At 42.3% G+C, this 20,282-nt stretch overlaps 1 protein-coding gene across 2 annotated transcripts in view; it reads left to right on the top strand.

Moving 5' to 3' along the window:
• The window catches only part of nlgn4xa (neuroligin 4 X-linked a), a 147,735-nt gene extending 129,146 nt beyond the window's left edge, over positions 1 to 18,589 (top strand). For both annotated transcript variants that reach the window (XM_049570511.1, XM_049570510.1), the window contains 2 exons: positions 1,336 to 2,125; positions 16,159 to 18,589. In XM_049570511.1, coding sequence (XP_049426468.1) covers positions 1,336 to 2,125; positions 16,159 to 17,053 — 1,685 coding nt within the window. In that variant the 3' untranslated portion in view covers positions 17,054 to 18,589. The remainder of the gene's footprint in view (positions 1 to 1,335; positions 2,126 to 16,158) is intronic.
• The last annotated feature ends 1,693 nt before the right edge of the window (positions 18,590 to 20,282 follow it).

Genomic DNA, 20,282 nt, shown 5'->3' with positions numbered 1-20,282 from the left:
AAACAGGACACTGCTGGCATCAGTTTGCAGGATAGACCACTCAGTAGATAGTCAGCTATATTACATTACATTTAATAGCCAAATGCCTGCAAATGTAATTTTTGTCTTTAGATGACTTTCTTTTTCAACTCTTCAAAACCTGGCTTGGAAGCTGCAAGTTTGTGTACATTGTCTCTCTACAAATACCCCACTAACATCTGGCTTTTGGGAATGGGAACATTTACAGTCAGCATTCACTCCCAGGTTAAATGACTCTGCAGTAGTCTCAGGTATACTGGCTCCAGCTCTGTTTGGCAGTGATGGAAATACAACAACCAGAGTATGCTAATTTAGCCCCTTTGCCAGCACGATGCAATGACAGGCCGCCACAAAGTAACATCCTTCTCTGTCCAAGCGGCACTCAAACATCATTCCAAATTGTTGGCACTGAGTTTAAAGGAGAGACTGAACCAAGACGTTCTCACTCACACCTTGTCACATATCGACGGTTGGTCATGGACATTCCACGCCGAGATATAATGTGCAAGGTACCCTGGTTTCGTTGGTTGTTGACGTTCTCCGTGTCAACTTCAGCCTGTTACATGCATTGTCTGTTCTCAAAATACACTTACTTGGGTTCGGCAACAAAAGCACATGGTTGGGTTTAAGACAAAAGAACAGGGTCTTGGATGTTGGATCCATATATCACCCCGTCCGCCCGCCCTACTTGAACTTACGCCCCCTTAACCTACGTTTTTGCCTGGCCACCTTTCACCCCTAATGCTGACGGGCTGTGTGTCATACCAATGTGAAAGGACAGCTTTTTTAATTGGTGTCTGATGCTAGGAAAAACTGACAAAGCGCCAAGTACTTAGTGACTTCGGATTGAGATTGGGTTGACTGAACAAGAGAAAAAGAAATAACCACCGTAACATTTTTTACTGGCCTCCATGCTGCTTTCTACTGTTTACTAATCTATTTTCCAGCCAGTCTGTGTTGTCAAATGAGACACATTAGTAAAAAACAAACAAACAAAAAAGGTATTCCTGTCTACTGGCAATGGGCAAGTAGTCTATTGACTAATTTTAGCATGTTAGCCTGTGTTTAAAAAAACCCCTGTGTACATGTGCTTATTTTGGTGGAAAATGGGCTCCTTTCCTTAGCTCACCCTGTGAGGACATAACTGTCATTCAAACGGACACATGCCCCTTTAGAGGCTGAGAGAAAAGAAGGAGCATTTCTCATATTCCCCCAAAGACCTTTTTAATGTCCTCAAAAATGCTTTCCAATAAATTATTCCTGTCCATTTCCATGCTTCTGTCTGTCTGTGTTTACTAATACCAGCTCCATTCTCAGATCTGTTCCAGAAAGCCATCATCCAGAGTGGCACAGCACTGTCCAGCTGGGCGGTCAACTACCAGCCTGCCAAGTACACCCGGGCCCTGGCTGAGAAGGTGGGCTGCAACATGCTGGACACCATCGACTTGGTGGAGTGCCTGCAGAACAAGAACTACAAGGAGCTGATCGAGCAGTACATCACACCTGCAAAGTACCACATCGCCTTTGGGCCCGTGATTGATGGCGACGTCATCCCAGATGATCCCCAGATCCTAATGGAGCAAGGGGAGTTCCTCAACTATGACATAATGCTGGGGGTCAATCAGGGCGAGGGGTTTAAGTTCGTGGATGGCATTGTGGATAGTGAGGATGGGGTGTCTGCCAATGATTTTGACTTTGCTGTGTCGGACTTTGTGGACCATCTGTATGGCTACCCAGAGGGCAAGGACACTCTACGCGAGACCATCAAATTCATGTACACGGACTGGGCGGACAAGGAGAACCCAGAGACCCGGCGGAAGACCCTGGTGGCTCTGTTCACTGACCACCAGTGGGTGGCACCAGCAGTGGCCACAGCTGACCTCCACGCCCAGTATGGCTCACCCACCTACTTCTACGCTTTCTATCACCACTGTCAGAGCGACATGAAGCCCAGCTGGGCAGATTCAGCCCATGGTGATGAAGTGCCGTATGTGTTTGGAATCCCCATGATCGGCCCCACAGATCTCTTCAACTGCAACTTCTCAAAGAATGACGTGATGCTGAGTGCTGTTGTCATGACCTACTGGACTAACTTTGCTAAAACAGGGTGAGTGCTCCCTTCATTTATTCTTTCCTTTCTTTGGGTTTTCTTGCATTTTTTTTTAATGTTACAGCATCACTGATATGAGACTCTTTCCCTACTATATATGAGGTACATAACCCCTAGCATTCTGTCTGCATCTAAAATTGCACTCGTTCTGTCTAGAGTCTTCAATCAGTCTTACAGAGTCAAACACAAATGTACATTTCCTGGGATAGTGAAGGCATGACCCGCACTACTTTGCCTTACTCTGCCCCTGATTGGCTTACCCTGACATTCTTACCCTAACCCAAACCAATCCAACCAACAAAGGCAATGAGTTCCAGCCAGGCAGGGAGAGAGGGATAATGCCTTCACTATCCTCGGAAACACAAATTTGTGAGTCAAACACACACTGCTGGAATCAGTAAAACTTACTCTTTACCCTATCCATTAAAGGTAAATATCCATAACCTGCTTAGAAACCATGTAAAGGAGTGCCTCACAATGATCATGTTTGGATCGTTCTTTAGCACCAAAAGTTGTCCAGGGATTGTTGGCAATACATGATGGATAAAAGACAGAATAGCGCTTAGTGTGTGTGACAGGTGATGAATGCTTACAGTTCAAACTACAGCTGTGATCGGGCCTAAAAGATTAGCTTGACGCCACACGAATCTGCAGAGTTGTTGGCCAAGCCCTACACAAGCCAGAACCACGGCAGCAGTTTTGGGCCCAAGCCCAGTTAAAAACTTGAATTTCCACTGCAAAAAAAATAATTATAATATTGAAGTATTTATTAAAAGCTTAAGTCAAACAAAGACTTTAAGAGTGGTGACAGACATTTGGGACATGGGGTATGTTCATAAATAGTCACCCCAAGCACCAGAGTGCACTCTAGCTCACTTGGGCCGTTCATAAATTCGGAAAGCGGTTGGAGTATGCCGTTCAGTTATTCAGAGCACCAGAACTGCTAGTACTGTAAATTAGTAACCAGCTGGTATATGCCATTTGGTTATTCAGAGCACCACACAACAGTGAATGTGAAAGTTGATGCGAACCCAACCCTGATTCAAGCTCAGGAGAATGTTAAGAAATTAGGGCCCGGGTTGAAATCAGCAGGTTGGGTCAGGCCCAGTCCAGTAAGGGCAAAGAATCAAAGCTCTTGTCCAAACAGGAACTGCTAGTAGTTTGTAAATTTGGAACCAACTGGAACATGCCATTCGGTTATTCAGAGCACCACACTGTAGTGAATGTGAGATTTGGTGCAAACCCAACATGATTCGAGCCCAGGAGAATGTTGAGAAATTATGTCCCGACCAAAACCCAGCAGGTCAAGTCAGGCTCAGTCAGGTAACGGTAAAGAATGAAAACTCTAGTCCAAACAGGAACTGCTAGTAGCTAATGCACCATAACTTTACACAGTCTGCTAAAATATAAAATAGGAAAAAAAGAGGCCGCAAGTATAGCAAACAGTTGACTGAATGGCTGAATCTGAACATCTTCCCACTGGGCTTCTGGCATGCTCCCTCACTAACTTTGATCATATGCACAATGAGAATGACCTTTAACGCCTACGGAGAATAACAATCTGACACACCAAAGATAGATTTGAAGTTTGGTATCAGCAGAAAGTTTTGTTATGATTAGTGTATTAATGATTAAGACAAAGGGATCAAGTGGAGGTTAATAAAACAAGTCAAATCCTCCCCTGGTGCTGCAGCAATGCTGGATTTGATGAAAGGATTTGCTCACTGTTTATATTTGGATCACGTTTTTGTTTCACACACCTTGAGATTAGGTATCAGGGTGTTTGCAGCCCAGTCATACTGAAAATTCACTTGAAGTTGAATACATAAAGTCTTGATCAGCTTCATACGCTATAGCGTTCATTCCTCTGCTCTCTGTTTGGCTCCTATCCAGTTGATGCCTGATCAGGGGGGATTGGCTGCCTTAGAGACATTTTGGGAAGGCTCTTTTATTGTGCATTTTTTGAGTGTGCTTCCAATAAAACAGTGAGTGAAAGTAGCCATCATTCAACTCATCTCCCCCGGTCTTTGCAATGGCTCCTGCCATGCATCATGGCAAATTGATTCTTTGAAACTTTACCTGATGTCTGTGCCAAAGAAACGGGCCATTTGGATGTACGCACAATAGCATGGAGTGTGGCTGTGTGGGCTGGGAATGGGTGTCTTGCTGTTATTATTCTCTCTGTCAAGCATGTGAGGGCTTGATTTGCAGATAAAGAACTGGAATATTTCTAAGACTTATGTGTTGATTTGAAAGCATATGACAAACTCAGAAATTGATGGGATTATAATATAGTCCTGAGCCATGGCAAGGAAGGACAAGGAAAGTGCACAGCTTTTGTGGCCCCACATTTGATGCCAGGGATAGTTCAATGATTAACAGGAATTAGCTCACATTATTTTGTAGTTTTTATTTGTTAAGGGAAAATGTAAATGTATTTTTTGTTAAGTTTTCTCTCAAGTTTTCCAAAACACCACCGCTGAAGTGGCAGAGAATGTAGTGCTGAGAAGTTTGTGTGTTATGTCGCCTTGGCATACCCGGGTTTCAACGGCGCGTTCTCATCCCAAATTGTCGTGTATCAATGCTTCGTCAGCATACTATTATTTCTACATATTATGTTCTAGGTTGATGTTGTTGATGTTTTAGGAGCCGTGTCAATTTACGCATGTTAAATGCATTATTTTTTTTCAAAATACACTTCCATTTTCACGGGAAATGTACAGCTTCTGCTTGTTCGATGCATACCGTCAGTAAAACGACTCGTTTTTAGGTTTATTTTCCTGTGCAACAAAAAAAAACAACCATTATGTGTTGGCTCAATATTCAAACAGGATGTGAACATGAAGCCAAAAGAGCAAGTGCATTAGAGATTTACATCAGCTGAGTGCAGCTAAGTGTGGCTGAGTAGCTAAGTTCTGACAACCAAATGGCTGACTTCCGGTTTCGTGCTCTGCTGACTTGAATTAGGACAAATTGATTTAATAATATGGCTCTTCTAGACTTTTTTAAATCTTATTACACCAAATGGATCAAATCGTGATGGTGAGATGAGTCATTTTAAGGGGGTTGTGATGCTCAAATAAAAATTATCAACTGATTAACAGACATCTCTTTCCAAATGACTGCCGATAGGAAAATGTCTTTTTTGGTCTAATGGCATTACACGACGGAATTTTGGCCACTATGTAAAATTGGCTTCAAAGCCTGGCACTGTTCCTGGGGCTTAAAGTAACACATATATAGTGAGTAATATAAGGAATATGGTTAGTATTCCATCTTGCCATTCTTTATAAAGGTACAATCGTGAAATGAGGAAACAGAGTTCTCTGGTTTTTAAGCCGTCATCAGAGGTAGTAACAGTGCTGAATCAGCATCTGTAAGAGCGACAGCTGGCAGGACGGAACCATTGGAGGGATGGCTGTTAAGCTTTGATGACGTGTTACACGTGCGACCGACTGCAGGAAATTTAAAAAGTAGTTTGTAGCAGTTAGCGGCTACCTCAAAGAAGAAGAACAGCGGCTGAAAATGTCTGCAAATTGGGAAAACAATGAGGTTCAGGAGCTCCTTACCCTCCGAGAAGAGGACGAGCCCTGCTGACGGGTATGTTATATGTCACACTAGAGGCCTATGCTATTGTGTTACATGTCACTGGCTAATTTTTAACTGCAGGCCTTTGGCAAAATATATGGAAACCTATAAGATGATCAAAGCCACAGAACAAAGCCAGCAGGACACCGTGAGGACAGCAATGCAAACAAGAATTCTCAAGACAGAACACAAGCTATGCAAAGCAAGACGACACTGCAGAACATTAGTACAATAACACAACAACGACAAATAGCACTTTAGCACAAACACCCATGCAGGCAACAGGAAGCAGCAACAAACAGCTACGCTTAAATACAGACAGGCCGAGCAGCTAAAGCCAGTAAACACTGATAAAATACAAGTCAGTACGTTGTTAAAACAGTGAATGAATAATAAATGAGCACTGATCAGAATTGATCGAGTCGTCGACGTCCAAAGTGAGGCTGTTTAAAAATAGAACACAGGCTGGTTGTAGTCCCGCCTTGTGCCCATCATACATAATAAAGCTGCTAGTTAGTGAGCCTACAAGGCAACATTGCGCATGGACAAGAGATTTATCCCTCTGCTGTGGCAGTAAACACAACAAATGGGCCTGCCAATAACTGTGCTATATTTAGAGCTTAACTGGATATTTGGGGCTCATGAACAGTAGCATTAACCACAGTAAACAGCATGGCCAGATTATGTACTGTCACACACACAAACACACACACCAGGAGAGCCGGGCTGTAGTTAAGCTACAACACAGGTACCCACGCCGTGACTCTCTCAGAGGGCCATAAATGTGCCTCTCATGACTGTCACAGCACCCACAGACTCAGAGACACAGAGGCCGTGACAGAAGCTGCTCGTGGCTGGTTACCTGTGGCTACTAGCACTGTAGTAAGCACGGCATTATCAATGCTACACTCAAAGGGTTAGGGTCAAATTGCAGAGAGAGTACACAAAGGAAAAACACCAGATATTTCCCGAAAAAAATCACGTTATTCAGCCTGTTCTCAACCTTTCATGGTGTTATGGCGGCACTATGATATGCCAGTGGACAGCCTCAGTTTGAAACGCTGCCAGTAACGACGTAATGTAAGGAGTTAGAAAGTCTGTATTGGGCAGGCAGGAGGGGTGGTGGTTGGATCCAGCAAACCCCGGACTTTCACCTGGGAGCCAGCTGTTCATTTCCCACATGAATGTAGAGCCAAACCACGACGTTCTAAAGCTAACCATGGGCTTTTGTTGGCATCCTGGTGTTGGTTGCCACCTGCAATATTTGCCTAAACCTAGCCACGAGCTTTTGTTGACATCCTGGCGTTGGTTGCCACATGGATTTGTTGTCGAAATGTAACTGTGTGTTTTTTGTTGCCGAAACGTAACCACATGCTTTTGTTGACATCCTGGCATTGGTTGCCACATGCATTTTCCCCTAAACATAACCACGTGCTTTTGTTGACACCCTGGTAATGGTTGCCACTTGCATTTGTTGCCGAAACCTAACCACGCGCTTTTGTTGACACCCTGGTAATGGTTGCCACATGCATTTGTTGCTTAAACCTAACCACATGCTTTTGTTGACATCCTGGCATTGGTTGCCACCTACATTAGTTGCCTAAACCTAATCATGTGCATTTGTTGCCTAAACCTAACCACATGCTTTTGTTGACATCCTGGCATTGGTTGCCACTTGCATTAGTTGCCTAAACATAACCATGTGCTTTTATTGACATCCTGGCATTGGTTGTCACATGGATTTGTTGTCTAAACCTAACCATGTGATATTGTTGACACCCTGGCAATGGTTGCCTCATTCATCTGTTGCCTAACCTAACCACGTGCTTTTGTTGGCATCCTGGTAATGACTGCCACCTGCATTAGTTGCCTAAACCTAACCAAATGCATTTGTTGACATCCTGGTGTTGGTTGCCACCTGCATTAGTTGCCTAAACCTAACCATGTGCTTTTGTTGACATCCCAGCATTGGTTGTGGCATCTGTGAACTTAGATACCTAGTGTGAAGATGTAGATGTGTGTTTATCTTGCAAAACTGTCCCTCGCCCTGAGTAATTAAAGACAGTTCATGTTTCATTTCCTCAGTTTTTTGTTACTGTAACATCCTAAATTTCATCATAAAAAAGCCTTAAATCTAATTTGCCTTAAGTTGCAGGAACCCTGTGGCAGGGGACTTATCAAGAGTAAAAATGTTGCACTTTTGGTCAGAGAAATAAGCAATTTTACTTTAGGCTTTGGAAACTTGCTTTGACTGTTGAATGTGTCTTTTCAAAGACTGAACTATTGCTCAGTAAATTACAGAAATAATAGATAGATGTATTCTAGTAGTCTATAGTAGCTGATTTATTCACAGACATCTAACGCTGCACTGGTGGCAGACAGTACACAGTAATACTGAATTCATTACAGCTCATGCAAGTACATGAAAGCATCTGTTCCAGCGCTCCGGTGACACGTATTGCGACTGTGAATTTCCTATTTTCGTGCACCTGTCAGACTGAGAGGAGCACAAATTTAGTATCTCGACCCATGGCAAGAGTCACAATTATTATCTACATATTGGATGCTTGATGGAGACATATGCAAGCAAAACATGTATTTTGCAGTTCAGTGAGCACGGGAGGCCCCGAGTGTTGGCTTTATTTATTAATTTATGCATTTATTTTTTTTTTTGAGCAAATTCAGTGGCGGAGTAGTGGCATATTGTTCCAGCATATGTTGAGACGACGGGCCCACCACATGCTAGCAGTGCCTTATGTATAGTTCCATATGTAGCCACCAGTTGGAGGGCAGGCCTCGCATTATGGCAGAGTCCAGACTTTTAATGAGAAGCACATTAGGGGAGAGGCACAGGTGGAGCTGTGTACATCATGGACAAATGTGTTTGCCCCACCTTTAACAGATGCCTCATCGATATCACCTTGGCAACACCTCTCTGTTAGACTACTGCAATAGTAATGTGAGTGATGATGGTGTCTCAGTTTGTCATTTATGTTGTTTGTGCAGTGTATCCATGTGATACCAAGACTTATGAATTGTGTTTTTGCTTTTGCCCTGAGGATGAAGCTTTGGATGTTACATAAGTGATAACAAAGTGTTCTTTTATGCTGTAACAGTTTATTTCTGCACCTACGATTCTGGCACACCTTCATTTAGTTAAAAGGAGTCAGTTATCTAAGATGATTGCAACAAGAAGTACAAGAAACTCACTTATTTGCTTCTCAAAATTTGGATAACCACCAGATGGCAATTTGAACAATTTAAACGAGTTGAAGTTTTGAAAGAAGAAACACTGTTGCTCAGTTCAAGAAATCACTTGGAGAAGAAGGCTGGAGTCTGATATGTGCTGCTGTGGATGGCAGCCAGCAACAAAACGTATTTTAGCCACTTAAAAAATGTCCCACCCAACAAAATCTATATCAGTTTAAGTGTATGCCATAATACAAATATTTTAACTGCTTTTCTTAATGTGAAACAGTGATTTTCAATGGGAAGCTGTAGTCGTTATATTGCTCTCTTCAAAGCCAGACTCCATTGAGAAAAACAATAATTTTAGCTCACTGAACACCGGAGCTGCTGGTCTACGACTGCCTCGAACAGCTATTTTGTTTGTGTTATTGTGTGACTGGTGTTTCTTTCGCGCGTCTACATTGAAATCAATGAATTTGAAGGTGCAAAAAACCTTGCATGTGTAGTGCCCCTTAGGCGATGTTTACACAAAAACGATCTGTCGAAAGTGGAATTGTTTCTCATTTTTGTTTTGAAAAAAGTTCCTTGTTCAGATGACAACAATTTGATAACAATTGCTTTAAACACGGATCCGCAAAAAGGACCAAAAACTAGCGATGGCCAAATGAAGCTTCATGAAGCACCAGTTGTATTTGCTGAACCCACTAGATGGCGCTCTTGTTGTAATGAAAAAGGCTAAAGGGATGGCAATGCAGTTTGGTTTCAACCCTTTGTTGAACAAGTGCCAGAGTGGACCCAAAAAATAAAGATTCATAAAGCTTCATTTGGCCGTCACTAGTTGAAACCAAACTGCATTGCCAACCCTTGAGCCGTTTTCATTACACCAAGAGCGCCATCTAGTGGGTTCAGCAAATACAACTGGTGCTTCATGAAGCTTCATTTGGCCATCACTACAAGAAAGAACTGCGGCAGAGAAAGAACCACATTTAAACTGAGGAGCAGTGACATGATTGGCTGACAGAAGGAGTCGCTGTGCTATTGGTTCAGCTGAATCGTCAGACCTAAAAAATTACACCTAGAGACAGTGAGTGAGCGTGCATGCAAGGAGTGAATGGCAGGGTGGAAAGAAAACTGACAGCCTGAGCATGAAAAGTATTGTCTTCCTGATTGAATTTTTGCGAGAGCTTCATTACGGAAACAGTACATTTATTCACCAGGGGCCTAAGAACCCTTTAAGGTACCCAGGGACTGCCCTGCGTTCAACCATAGGAAGGAATCAGGAACTTCATTTTGTACTCAAAGGTGACTTTTAGTTTCAGATTTGGCTCCTGAGTTTAGTTCTTGGAATAGTTCCTGTAATTATTTGGTCCAAATGGCCATAAAAGGGCAAAATGTCTAAAGTCACTGCACAGCTTTGGCTGATGTCTCTCTGAGCAGCCAGTAAAGGAATGCGGAGCATTATGCATCAGTGGGCTGGTGAGTGGATCTATATCGGCTGGCCATTAGGCTGGTCATTACGGCCATCTGACACACTGACATATTTGCAGAGATGCTGGAATATAGACGGAGGCTGAGCAAAGTGATTTAGTTACCATTAAACCTCAATTAAATATCTGATGATTGTCTTCAGAAAAAATATCTATTTGCCAGTATTTAAATCAATGAAACAAACTAACAAATTTCATTTTGTAAAAATAAAAGCATCTGGGTGTGTAATTGCTTTATTTTAATGAATAAACAAGGGCCTGTTGCACAATCAGAATAGCACAAAAGATACAATCAAGTGATCTGAACACATTTGAAATGGCAAAATAAAAAGTCTCACAAAGAGGCACAGGCAGTGTGTGCGGATGTCTGCTGTGTTTGCAGATTGACTTTCCTCCCTGCCCTCCTTTGTTTGGCACAATCAGTGCAACAACCTTCCAAAAACTGGGATTACTTTGTTGCAGAACTCTTGGGTCAGCTTTGTCTCCCAGAAGACCTCGGTTGCTTGGACAAGCTCCTGGTTTGCGCCCAGTTAAGATCCTGTCAAAGCCACAACCCCAACCAAACACACTCTATAGGGTTCAGCTGTGATGAGTCTTTACTCAGCTGATTCCTCCAACTCTGTGCATTGTTGGACTCCAGGAAAAGGACGAATGGCTTGGCTCAGAATGTTGCCTGATATATGATTCTGTTGTTTCGGCCTGACATGAAATCTCTCTCACACATGAAGCTGGGAGGGAAGTTTGAGATGAGCAGGAAAAGAAACAAGGTGAATGACTCAAAGTTCACACGGTTCTGAAAATGTCACTCACGGGGAAAGTTTGCATATTTGTGATCCATCCATCACCCCAACTTGCCTCCTGACACAAAGGACTGCTTCCGTGTTCCTAGTGATGGCAAAATGAAGCTTCATGAAGCACCAGTTGTATTTGCAGAACCCACTAGATGGCGCTCTCGGGTCCACTCTGGCACTCAACAAAGAGTTGAAACCAAACTGCATTGCCTTGAGCCTTTTTCATTACACCAAGAGCGCCATCTAGTGGGTTCAGCAAATACAACTGGTGCTTCATGAAGCTTCATTTGGACATCACTAGTGTTTACTGCTATTAGCGCATTGATCATGTGATCACAGCCTTACGAATTACATTTGATTTGTACGAATTTGTGTGCATTACTTTTACAAGTTCGTGCAATCAAGTTCTTAGTCAAGACTCAGAAGTCTCAAGTCATGTCCCAGGTCCTGAACTTAGAGTTTCGAGTCCTCCATTCACCAATGCAATGCCATTTTAACAACAGAGTAATAATATATCCAACTACAAAAATCATCCGTGCTTTTTAAAATGTGTACTTGTTTTTAAAAACAAGTTTGTTGGAAGTTGATGCATGTCCGGTTGTAATTTTCCGACCTGCACGTTTTACATGTACTGCAATTCATTCTCGTGGGTTTCCTCCAGGTACTCCAGCTTCCTCCCACAGTCCAAAGAAATGCAGGTTAATTGGTGACTCTAAATTCCCCGTAGGTGTGAATGTGAGCGTGAATGGTTGTCTGTCTCTATGTGTCAGCCCGGTGATAGTCTGGTGACCTGTCCAGGGTGAACCCCGCCTCTCACTCAATGTCAGCTGGGCCTCAAGAGGATAAGTGGTTACGGAAAACGAACATTAGTTGATTCAGGAGGTGAACTGATTTGTGACACACTCTCAAAATAAATGTTTAAATCTTTGTGCTTGGGGGGAGGTATCAAGTACTCTCATGTCAAAACGTTGAAGTCTGAGTGAAGTCTCGAGACTCCAAGACAAGTTTTAAGTCTTTTTTGATTCCGTCAAGTCAAGTATAAGGTCATCAAATCTGTGACTTGGGCCTGACTCCAGTCCAAGTCATGTGACTCGAATCCACACCACTAAAACAACATATTTAACCATTTAATACCAAGAGGAAATTATACTCTTTCCATCAATCTGTTTGCAAATTTCCTTATTTTTGGGAGTTGCATTTTTGGGGCAAAAGTGCACATTTAATACAGCACATTTAAAATTTAAGAATTTTTAGTCTGCCTACTGACTTTGTTTTCAATATAATGTACTTCATTATATAACTTTTCTAATTTGAGCGCACTACAGACTCGAAACCTGCACAGAAACAGTTTGTAGTGAGGATTTTGGGCCACAGCTAAATCTTACATTAGCAACATTAGCATACATACACCTCATACAACACTGTAACATCTCTGTCAATATGACCTCATAGGTCGTTTGTACAAGCATCATATTATGACGCATACTTGTGTTATTGTTAGGTGTGACGTCTAGTGGCTGTGCTAATTATAACAAAGGTCAAAGGAGGAATTCAGGCGGTGGGTGGGTCAAAAAAATGAGGACTTTCACCCACGGGACCGCTGTTCATGTCCCATGTGAAACCAAAAGTCAGCATTTACTTATTTTAACTGAGGAGCATAGAAGCACAAGTGATGGAACTTTGTTGCTTGTTTGAAAGGGTGCCATTTTAGACTGAAAACACCAATGGGACAACAGCATAGACCCGACAGAGACACCATTAAAATGAATATTATTGAGTTGTTTGGAAAAATGGTTGTCCACAGAACACCAGGCTCTCCTCAAGGGGCTGCAGGAAGTTCCTGCAAAAGGACAAGATTAATTTTACTGATAGTCTTTTAGTGCAGTGACTTCCAAGAAATCGATTTTCCTGGAGGGGATTCTTTCAGACAGAATCTTAATAAAACATCTCTTGTTAACTTTTTGCTTGCAGGGCTTTTGTTGTGTGGTTGTAAAGCTCAGCACTTGTGTGTCTCTCCTCTGAGCAGGGCGGTGAAACACCACGTGCCGTAGAGGGCAGCAAAACGCAACTCTCACACTGAGCTGAATGAAACAAGGGCTCAAAACATCAGTTAATACCTTGTATAAAGAGTGTCATACAGCATTTCTGCTGTCACTTTCAGTGTGAGATGTTTCACCGTGAGCAGGGCTTAGCCACCGATCTTACATAGAGTTCAGCAGAGTGGAGGAATCCTGCTGTTCTCGACTAAACCCGTCCGTTTGACAGTTAAATCTTTGGTTGTTATGGCAGTGAACCTCTACAAACAGGATGAAGGTGCAGAGCATGATGGAGACGAGCAGATTTTTGGTTCCGGAGCTCTGGTTTTCCCACATCTCTCAGCGAACATGCAGCAGACTGCAGGGTAACAAAGGAGCTGCACAGGTGCAGCTGATTCCACTGATTGCAGCAGCAGAGCAGAGGAGACACTCAACCTGTCCCTTCCTTCTCACACTCCACACTGATCTCTTACCTGGCTTTTCCACAATGCAAATGACTTCAGTACATGCACAGATGAACAAAAATACCTGATAAACTCAAGAAATACCAAACACAAGCCAAACTTAGCAGAATATCTCTGAGCCCCGATCCTTCCACTCGGCCTAATGAGGTAATTGACAGCTGCTGCAGTCTTGTGGCTGCATGCGTGCACTCCATGAAAACAGCAAAGCCTACTAAATAATAGAGAGGCCTTTTTTTTTGTTTCTTTTTTGGGTGAGAAACCTGAATAAATCCAGCTGTCTGAAGGATAAATTCGTTGATGTTTTCACGCACTATAAAATAGATATTAGAGAGGGGAATTATGGTGTATCATTTACAGTGAAAAGGCTTTTTGCTTGTTTTTTTAGATGTTTTCAATGGGAAAGAAGGTTAAAGGTTGTTTCATAAATGGGTATTATTGAATTTATGCTCATTCACAGGAAGTGTAATGAAGGACTTTAAATCTGTTCACTTTTTATTTTTTATAGTGTAGATTTCTGTGTTTCCTGGCACACAAGAAGAATAAATAATGACGAAAAAACTAAAGAAAAACCAATATAAAAACATTGGTATCAGCAATTGGTGCATCCCTACTTCAGTGAGAAAGTGAATTTGTATTAATTATTATTATTTTATAATGCCACACATTACTTTATGTTTATTCTTCCCAACAAGTTAATTATCTAGGTTGTATATTTGCATTTTGGTAATAAATGTGCAGTGCTTTGACGGTTGTCATGACGGGCCCCGGTGCACACGATCATGCATGTGTTGTCTCGACACATACGGAGACTTGACATTGGCCAACATCAAGCAGTCATCGTTGCATGTCTGAAAAGAAAGAAAAAAAAATCAGAGAAAGTAAGAAATGGATCATTTCATTGAATATTTTTTATAGTGTATTTATAGATTTTATAAAATAAGCATAGAATTTTGTTTTTTCCTTTTTGAGGACATGTATAGCAAATGACACATTTTTTTAAATTAATACTATTTATTTTTTTTATGATTTATTTATGAACACAGGTATATTTCTAAGGTTGGAATCTGATTCACTTACAGGGGCCCCTCCACCCCAGTGGCACTGCCTGCACTGTCTATATTTACGCCCCTGGAGCTGAGGCAAACAATGTTTTTTTGACGGGGGCTCACTGAGGACACCAAATGTCCTAAAACTGCTACTGCATCGAAGTGTCCCCTTTGCCGTAGCCTCATGTGCACCTTTCCAAAAGTGTACGCCTAACTACGTTGTCACACCGACACAAACTTCTTGTGTATTTATGTAAACTGAAAAACATTTCCTTATTTACTTCCTTTATTTACTTTTATTTCACAGATTAGACCCCCGGAAAACAGCATCTTAAGTCGCGTATGATTTATCCTGGCTTCATGTGAGTGAAGAAAAATGCTGCTAGCGGCTGGGCCTGTGCTAATAATGCTAGTGTGTTGTATTTGTCAGGAATACATGTTGTTTCGGTTCTGTTTCCGTTCAATGCCGGAAGTTGCACACAGAATTCATGCAAGGGATCATGGGGGTTAGGAATGAGGTCGTCTGTTACACAGGGGGTTGGAGGACTTGTTGGACTTACAATAAGTACATTTAACCTCCAAAGGAAGAGGTGAAAGTTTACATCCATAACACCCACATGCACACACTCATCTATTACCCAGTAATACACACACACCTGCACTGTTGCTTAAAGAGAGGCACGAGTTCATCGGTGGTCCCCAAGATGCAATGCATGATTCAAAATGAGTTCCTCCTCTTGTGTATTCAGATACACACTCCCCTCAACACACGCACAGATACACAAACACTCAGTGTGTCTGCTCCAAGGTTGTTGTCTAGCCTTCACTCCCCCTCACCCTTCGAAAGTTAATGAAATCGCTCCCACAAAGTCACCAGATGATGCAGCTCTGTTGTAAACTACAGAGAAAAAGAACTCCCCGGAGCGAGACTGAATATTAAGAAAACGCGACAACAAACCTGGAAACGTGTCGTTGGTGTATAAATGGCACGGACAGTTTTGTTCAGATTCAGAGTCACCTCCGAACGCATTAGCTCTGAACAGAGTGAGCAGCGAAATAAAAGAAAGGCTTTGACTTTTGGAGTAATGACTCTCTTAGAGGTGCTCAGTGAATCTAATGGACAGTTACATTGTTGAAATGTATCATCGTGCTGCTTTGAAATGATCTGAAGGAAAAACACATTCACAGAGTCGCATAAAAACCTGTTTTACATGCGGTCATTATTTTTTAAATAGTGATGACGGTGAATGAAATATGAAGTTTGTTTTCTGTTCCTATTAATGCATGTTTATAATGCTCAATGGATTTGGAGAGAGTAACCATTATAATCCTCTGGCCCTATACCCGGGTGTGTAAGGGCACATAAAAGAGTTTGATACTTCTATCACATCTTGACTTTCATCTCTTCTTTTCTCTTTTCGTCTTCCAGGGATCCAAACCAACCAGTTCCACAGGATACAAAGTTCATCCACACGAAACCCAACCGATTCGAGGAGGTAGCCTGGACTAAGTACAACCCCAAAGACCAGCTCTACCTTCACATCGGCCTCAAACCTCGAGTCCGAGACCACTACCGCGCTACGAAGGTCGCCTTCTGGTTGGAACTAGTTCCACATCTCCACAACATCAATGAATTTTTTCAGTACGTATCCACCACCACCAAAATACCTCCGCAGGACACCACCCCCTACCCTTACACCAAACGATTCCCTGGCAAAAACAACTGGCCGTCCACCACCCGCCACCCAGGCGTCCCGCCCGCCAACACCAAACAGACCACAGACCAGCGCAAGAGTGGCGACCTGACCGACGAGTCCACCGTGGTGATCGAGACCAAGAGGGACTACTCCACCGAGCTCAGCGTCACCATCGCAGTCGGAGCCTCCCTGCTCTTCCTCAACATCCTCGCCTTCGCCGCACTCTACTACAAAAAAGACAAGCGGCGGCACGAGTCCAACCGCCGCGTCCCCACCCCGCAGCGCAACTCCACTCCCGCCAACGCGCCCTCCGCCGCCAACGACGTAGCCCACCTGCAGAGCGAGGAACTGATGTCGCTGCAGATGAAGCAGCAGCAGCTGGAGCACGAGCACCACCATGAGTGCGAGTCGCTGCAGACCCACGACACGCTGCGCCTCACCTGCCCGCCTGACTATACCCTCACCCTGCGGCGCTCGCCCGATGACATACCCCTGATGACACCTAGCACCATCACCATGATCCCCAACTCACTGGCTGGCATGCAGCCTCTGCACAACTTCAATACTTTCGGTGGCAGCCAGAACAGTACCAACTTACCCCACGGCCACTCCACCACACGGGTATAGCTCCACTGGGATGGGACGGTGCTGGATTCCCTCTGGATTGGCCTCTAACCTCTCAAGGCATGCGATATGAGTGACGGACTGTGTGAAGCACAGACTCAGAAGATGTTATTTTGCTACCATGCCTTCTTGAAAAGCGTATACAGTATAAATTAATAATGAACTCGTGACAATATTCAAAGTGAATGTTACTGTAGTAATAACTCGACATGGAGCTAAGCTTCACGGGAGGTTTGCAAGGAGTTTTACCAAAAGAAAAGGCAACAGGGGATGACTATCAATATTCTTACAATAAAAACAGAACAGTTTAAGTGTGACAGAGAAGCTCTGTGACATGAGCGCAGAACAATTGAACGTCTGAAACATAATCTTTTCATGATCCTTCATGCATCAGAGACCTGACGTGGGCACAGAATTCTACACCCCAGCCTGAAATGTATTTAAGAAAACTTTGTAAGAAAATAAAAAAAATAAATAAATAAAAAAAAAAGACAAAAGAAAGAAGGACAGAAGGTATATAGTTGTGTGTGGAAATTTAAAATATAAAAAAAAAATATGTTAAAAGAGCTCCTTCTATTATTGTTTTTACTTTGGCTGAGATCTTTTGGGTTTTTCCGGCTTGTGTTTTCTGTTCAGGTGCGTGTAAATATCGACAAACATTCTTCATTCTTCCGATCACAACCTGTGTTTCATTATTTTTTTTTTTTTTTTCACAGAACGACCAAAATGCGAACACAATCCCATCGTCGGAGAGTTGCACACCGTGCGTCCGCAGGCCATCACATACAGTACTGTCTCGTGCGTTGCTTTGTTTCCACTCTTTAGACACTGCATGTCCAGGAAGAGCTTTACTCTCCATTTTCAGACACGTCACCTGTCTGAGAATGAGGACTGACTTGATCCCATTCACCTGCCGTCATCCTGTTATGCTTCTAATAGTTTTCTTTGTGGGCTTTTTTCTGTCTTGCAACCTCAGCACTGCCTGAGCTTACAATGTGACCAGCAATGTATTATTTAGAAATAAAAAAGGCAGTGATTTTTTTTGTATCAATATTAGTTGGATATGTTTGTAAAGAAATATATGTTAGATATTTCAAATTGTCATATGCTAGCAATATGTAAAGTATTGTGCCAGGCTTGTGATATTTTGGGTTACAAAAGCAAGTGAATGAGTGTAAATATTAATGATATTATTATGAAATTACAACAAAAGTAACCATTAACTCTCTTTCCGTTTTGCATCCTATTACGAGAAAAAAAAAAATGGAAGTACACCTAGAAGATTTTAAGCTACATTTGTAAATTCTATAAAAGATATATTCTTGCCATTTGGTCCCGAAAACCAGTCAAGATAACAAGGGTTTTAATGTAGAGTTTCAAAAATCTTTAGTTTGTCTTATTTTGTTTGCGGTTTTGCCTTAAGTGATAATAGAGATATTTCTGGCTGGACACCTGTATAAACTTTTTCTGCAACATTTTTAATAAAATATCACAGTATTTTCTAAAAAAAAAAAAGAGAAAAAAAACATGGAAGGTTTACTTAATTGGTTGTGTGGGTTGTGAGTGCAGATGTGATCGAATGTCTGTGACTGACGCTTTGAGAGTGCTTTGTTTAATTTTAATTTAACTATTCAATTGTTGTGTTTTTGTTCCCTTAGAATTATGGGTTTATATCGACATATGAGCTGGTCCCCTTCTACGGAGTCTGCCATGTTTCTACAGTGGCCCTGAATGGACAAACCAAACACTGGCTCCACATAGGACCATTTGTGTTTTTGCACCATAGTTCTTCTACACACTTTGCACATGGAAAACTCTCAGTTTTAGATGCCACTAAATCCTAGTGATGGCCAAATGAAGCTTCATGAATCATTTACTTCATTTTTTGGGTCCACTCTGGTACTCTGTGTTCAACAAAGGGTTGAAACCAAACTGCACTGCCATCCCTTGAGCCTTTTTCATTACACCAAGAGCGCCATCTAAAGCATTTGTAGCACAACTAGCCACAACTTCAGCATCTCGCCGTCCGACAAAGGCAGCCTCTGAAAGCTGTACGGGGTGTTGCGCGACATCCTATTCTTGTAATTTGGATAAGCACAAACACGAACCATTGTTTTCAATTGATGCAGTAAAACTCTCAGCTGTACTCCGGGACAACCAGCGCCACTCTGAGCAGCGCTCAGCATGGCTCCTCTGTTTTCTTCCGGCAACAAGCAAAGCTCTCGCGAGATGACGTCACACAGCCCAGAGGTAAGGGAAATGCTTCGTATGCTATTTACAGAGATAACACTGGCGATCTGAACCGGTCAGTGGCGAAAAAAGCACTTTTAATGCGCAAACTTAAACGGGATGCATTTGCCCCCGTTACCGTTTTAGCTCGTTTCGCAGCTGCCGGCTGCATCCGCCTTCCTCAAAACTGAACCAATTTTAGAACGAGTTGTACCTATGAATCATACGCACACATACACATGGGGAAATAGGGCCCAGGTTGAAAAATAATGAAGTTATCCTTTAATAACTCAGGAACAGAAGGAGACACATTTGCTGAAACTGAATAAGTGACATTAATCTTGGGTGCCCATCTTGAAACTGTGCTGACTGTGTTGATCTTCTGTGCTGTAGGGTTGAAGATATGTGTGAAGCATCCATGTAGAATATTAAGCATCCATCCATCCATTAACATCCATATGAGTCTGGACAGACATGGATGTAAACTGTGCCTGCAATTTGACTAGTTGGCAGAGACATACAACTTAATTCTTTATTTTTTTTTAAATCCGTTCTTGAAAGTCCATTTTATGATATTTTTGGTAAACTTTCTCCCAGTTTTAAAAGTCATACTCACCAGTCTGCTGCTCTTAGTTTCTCTTTTTAATAGAGATTCCTTACAAATTATTTTCAATAGCTTTATTGTCCTTTCAATTACTGCTCAGTTCCTGTCAGTGAAGCCCAAAACTGGTCAGTAATAGCACAAAGAAATAAAAGGAGGGAACCACTGAATGTAGAAAAGTAGTCATTGTGCATTGATAGGCCCTCAGACATTTAATGACTCAAAGAACACACACATAAAAAATGAACAGACTTTCCTATTAGCTAAATCAAAGATCAGTGTGCAAATAGTAATTGCAGAGTCTGGGTGTAGATCACCTCGTGTAAAGATGCAACAAACAGAAAAACAAACAAACCTTACAGATTATAATGACACCGAGGTTACACAAAACTCCAATAAAAA

Source organism: Epinephelus fuscoguttatus, linkage group LG24, assembly GCF_011397635.1.
Source record: "Epinephelus fuscoguttatus linkage group LG24, E.fuscoguttatus.final_Chr_v1".
Lineage (NCBI taxonomy): Eukaryota > Metazoa > Chordata > Actinopteri > Perciformes > Serranidae > Epinephelus > Epinephelus fuscoguttatus.
This window is presented reverse-complemented; position numbering and strand designations above follow the sequence as displayed.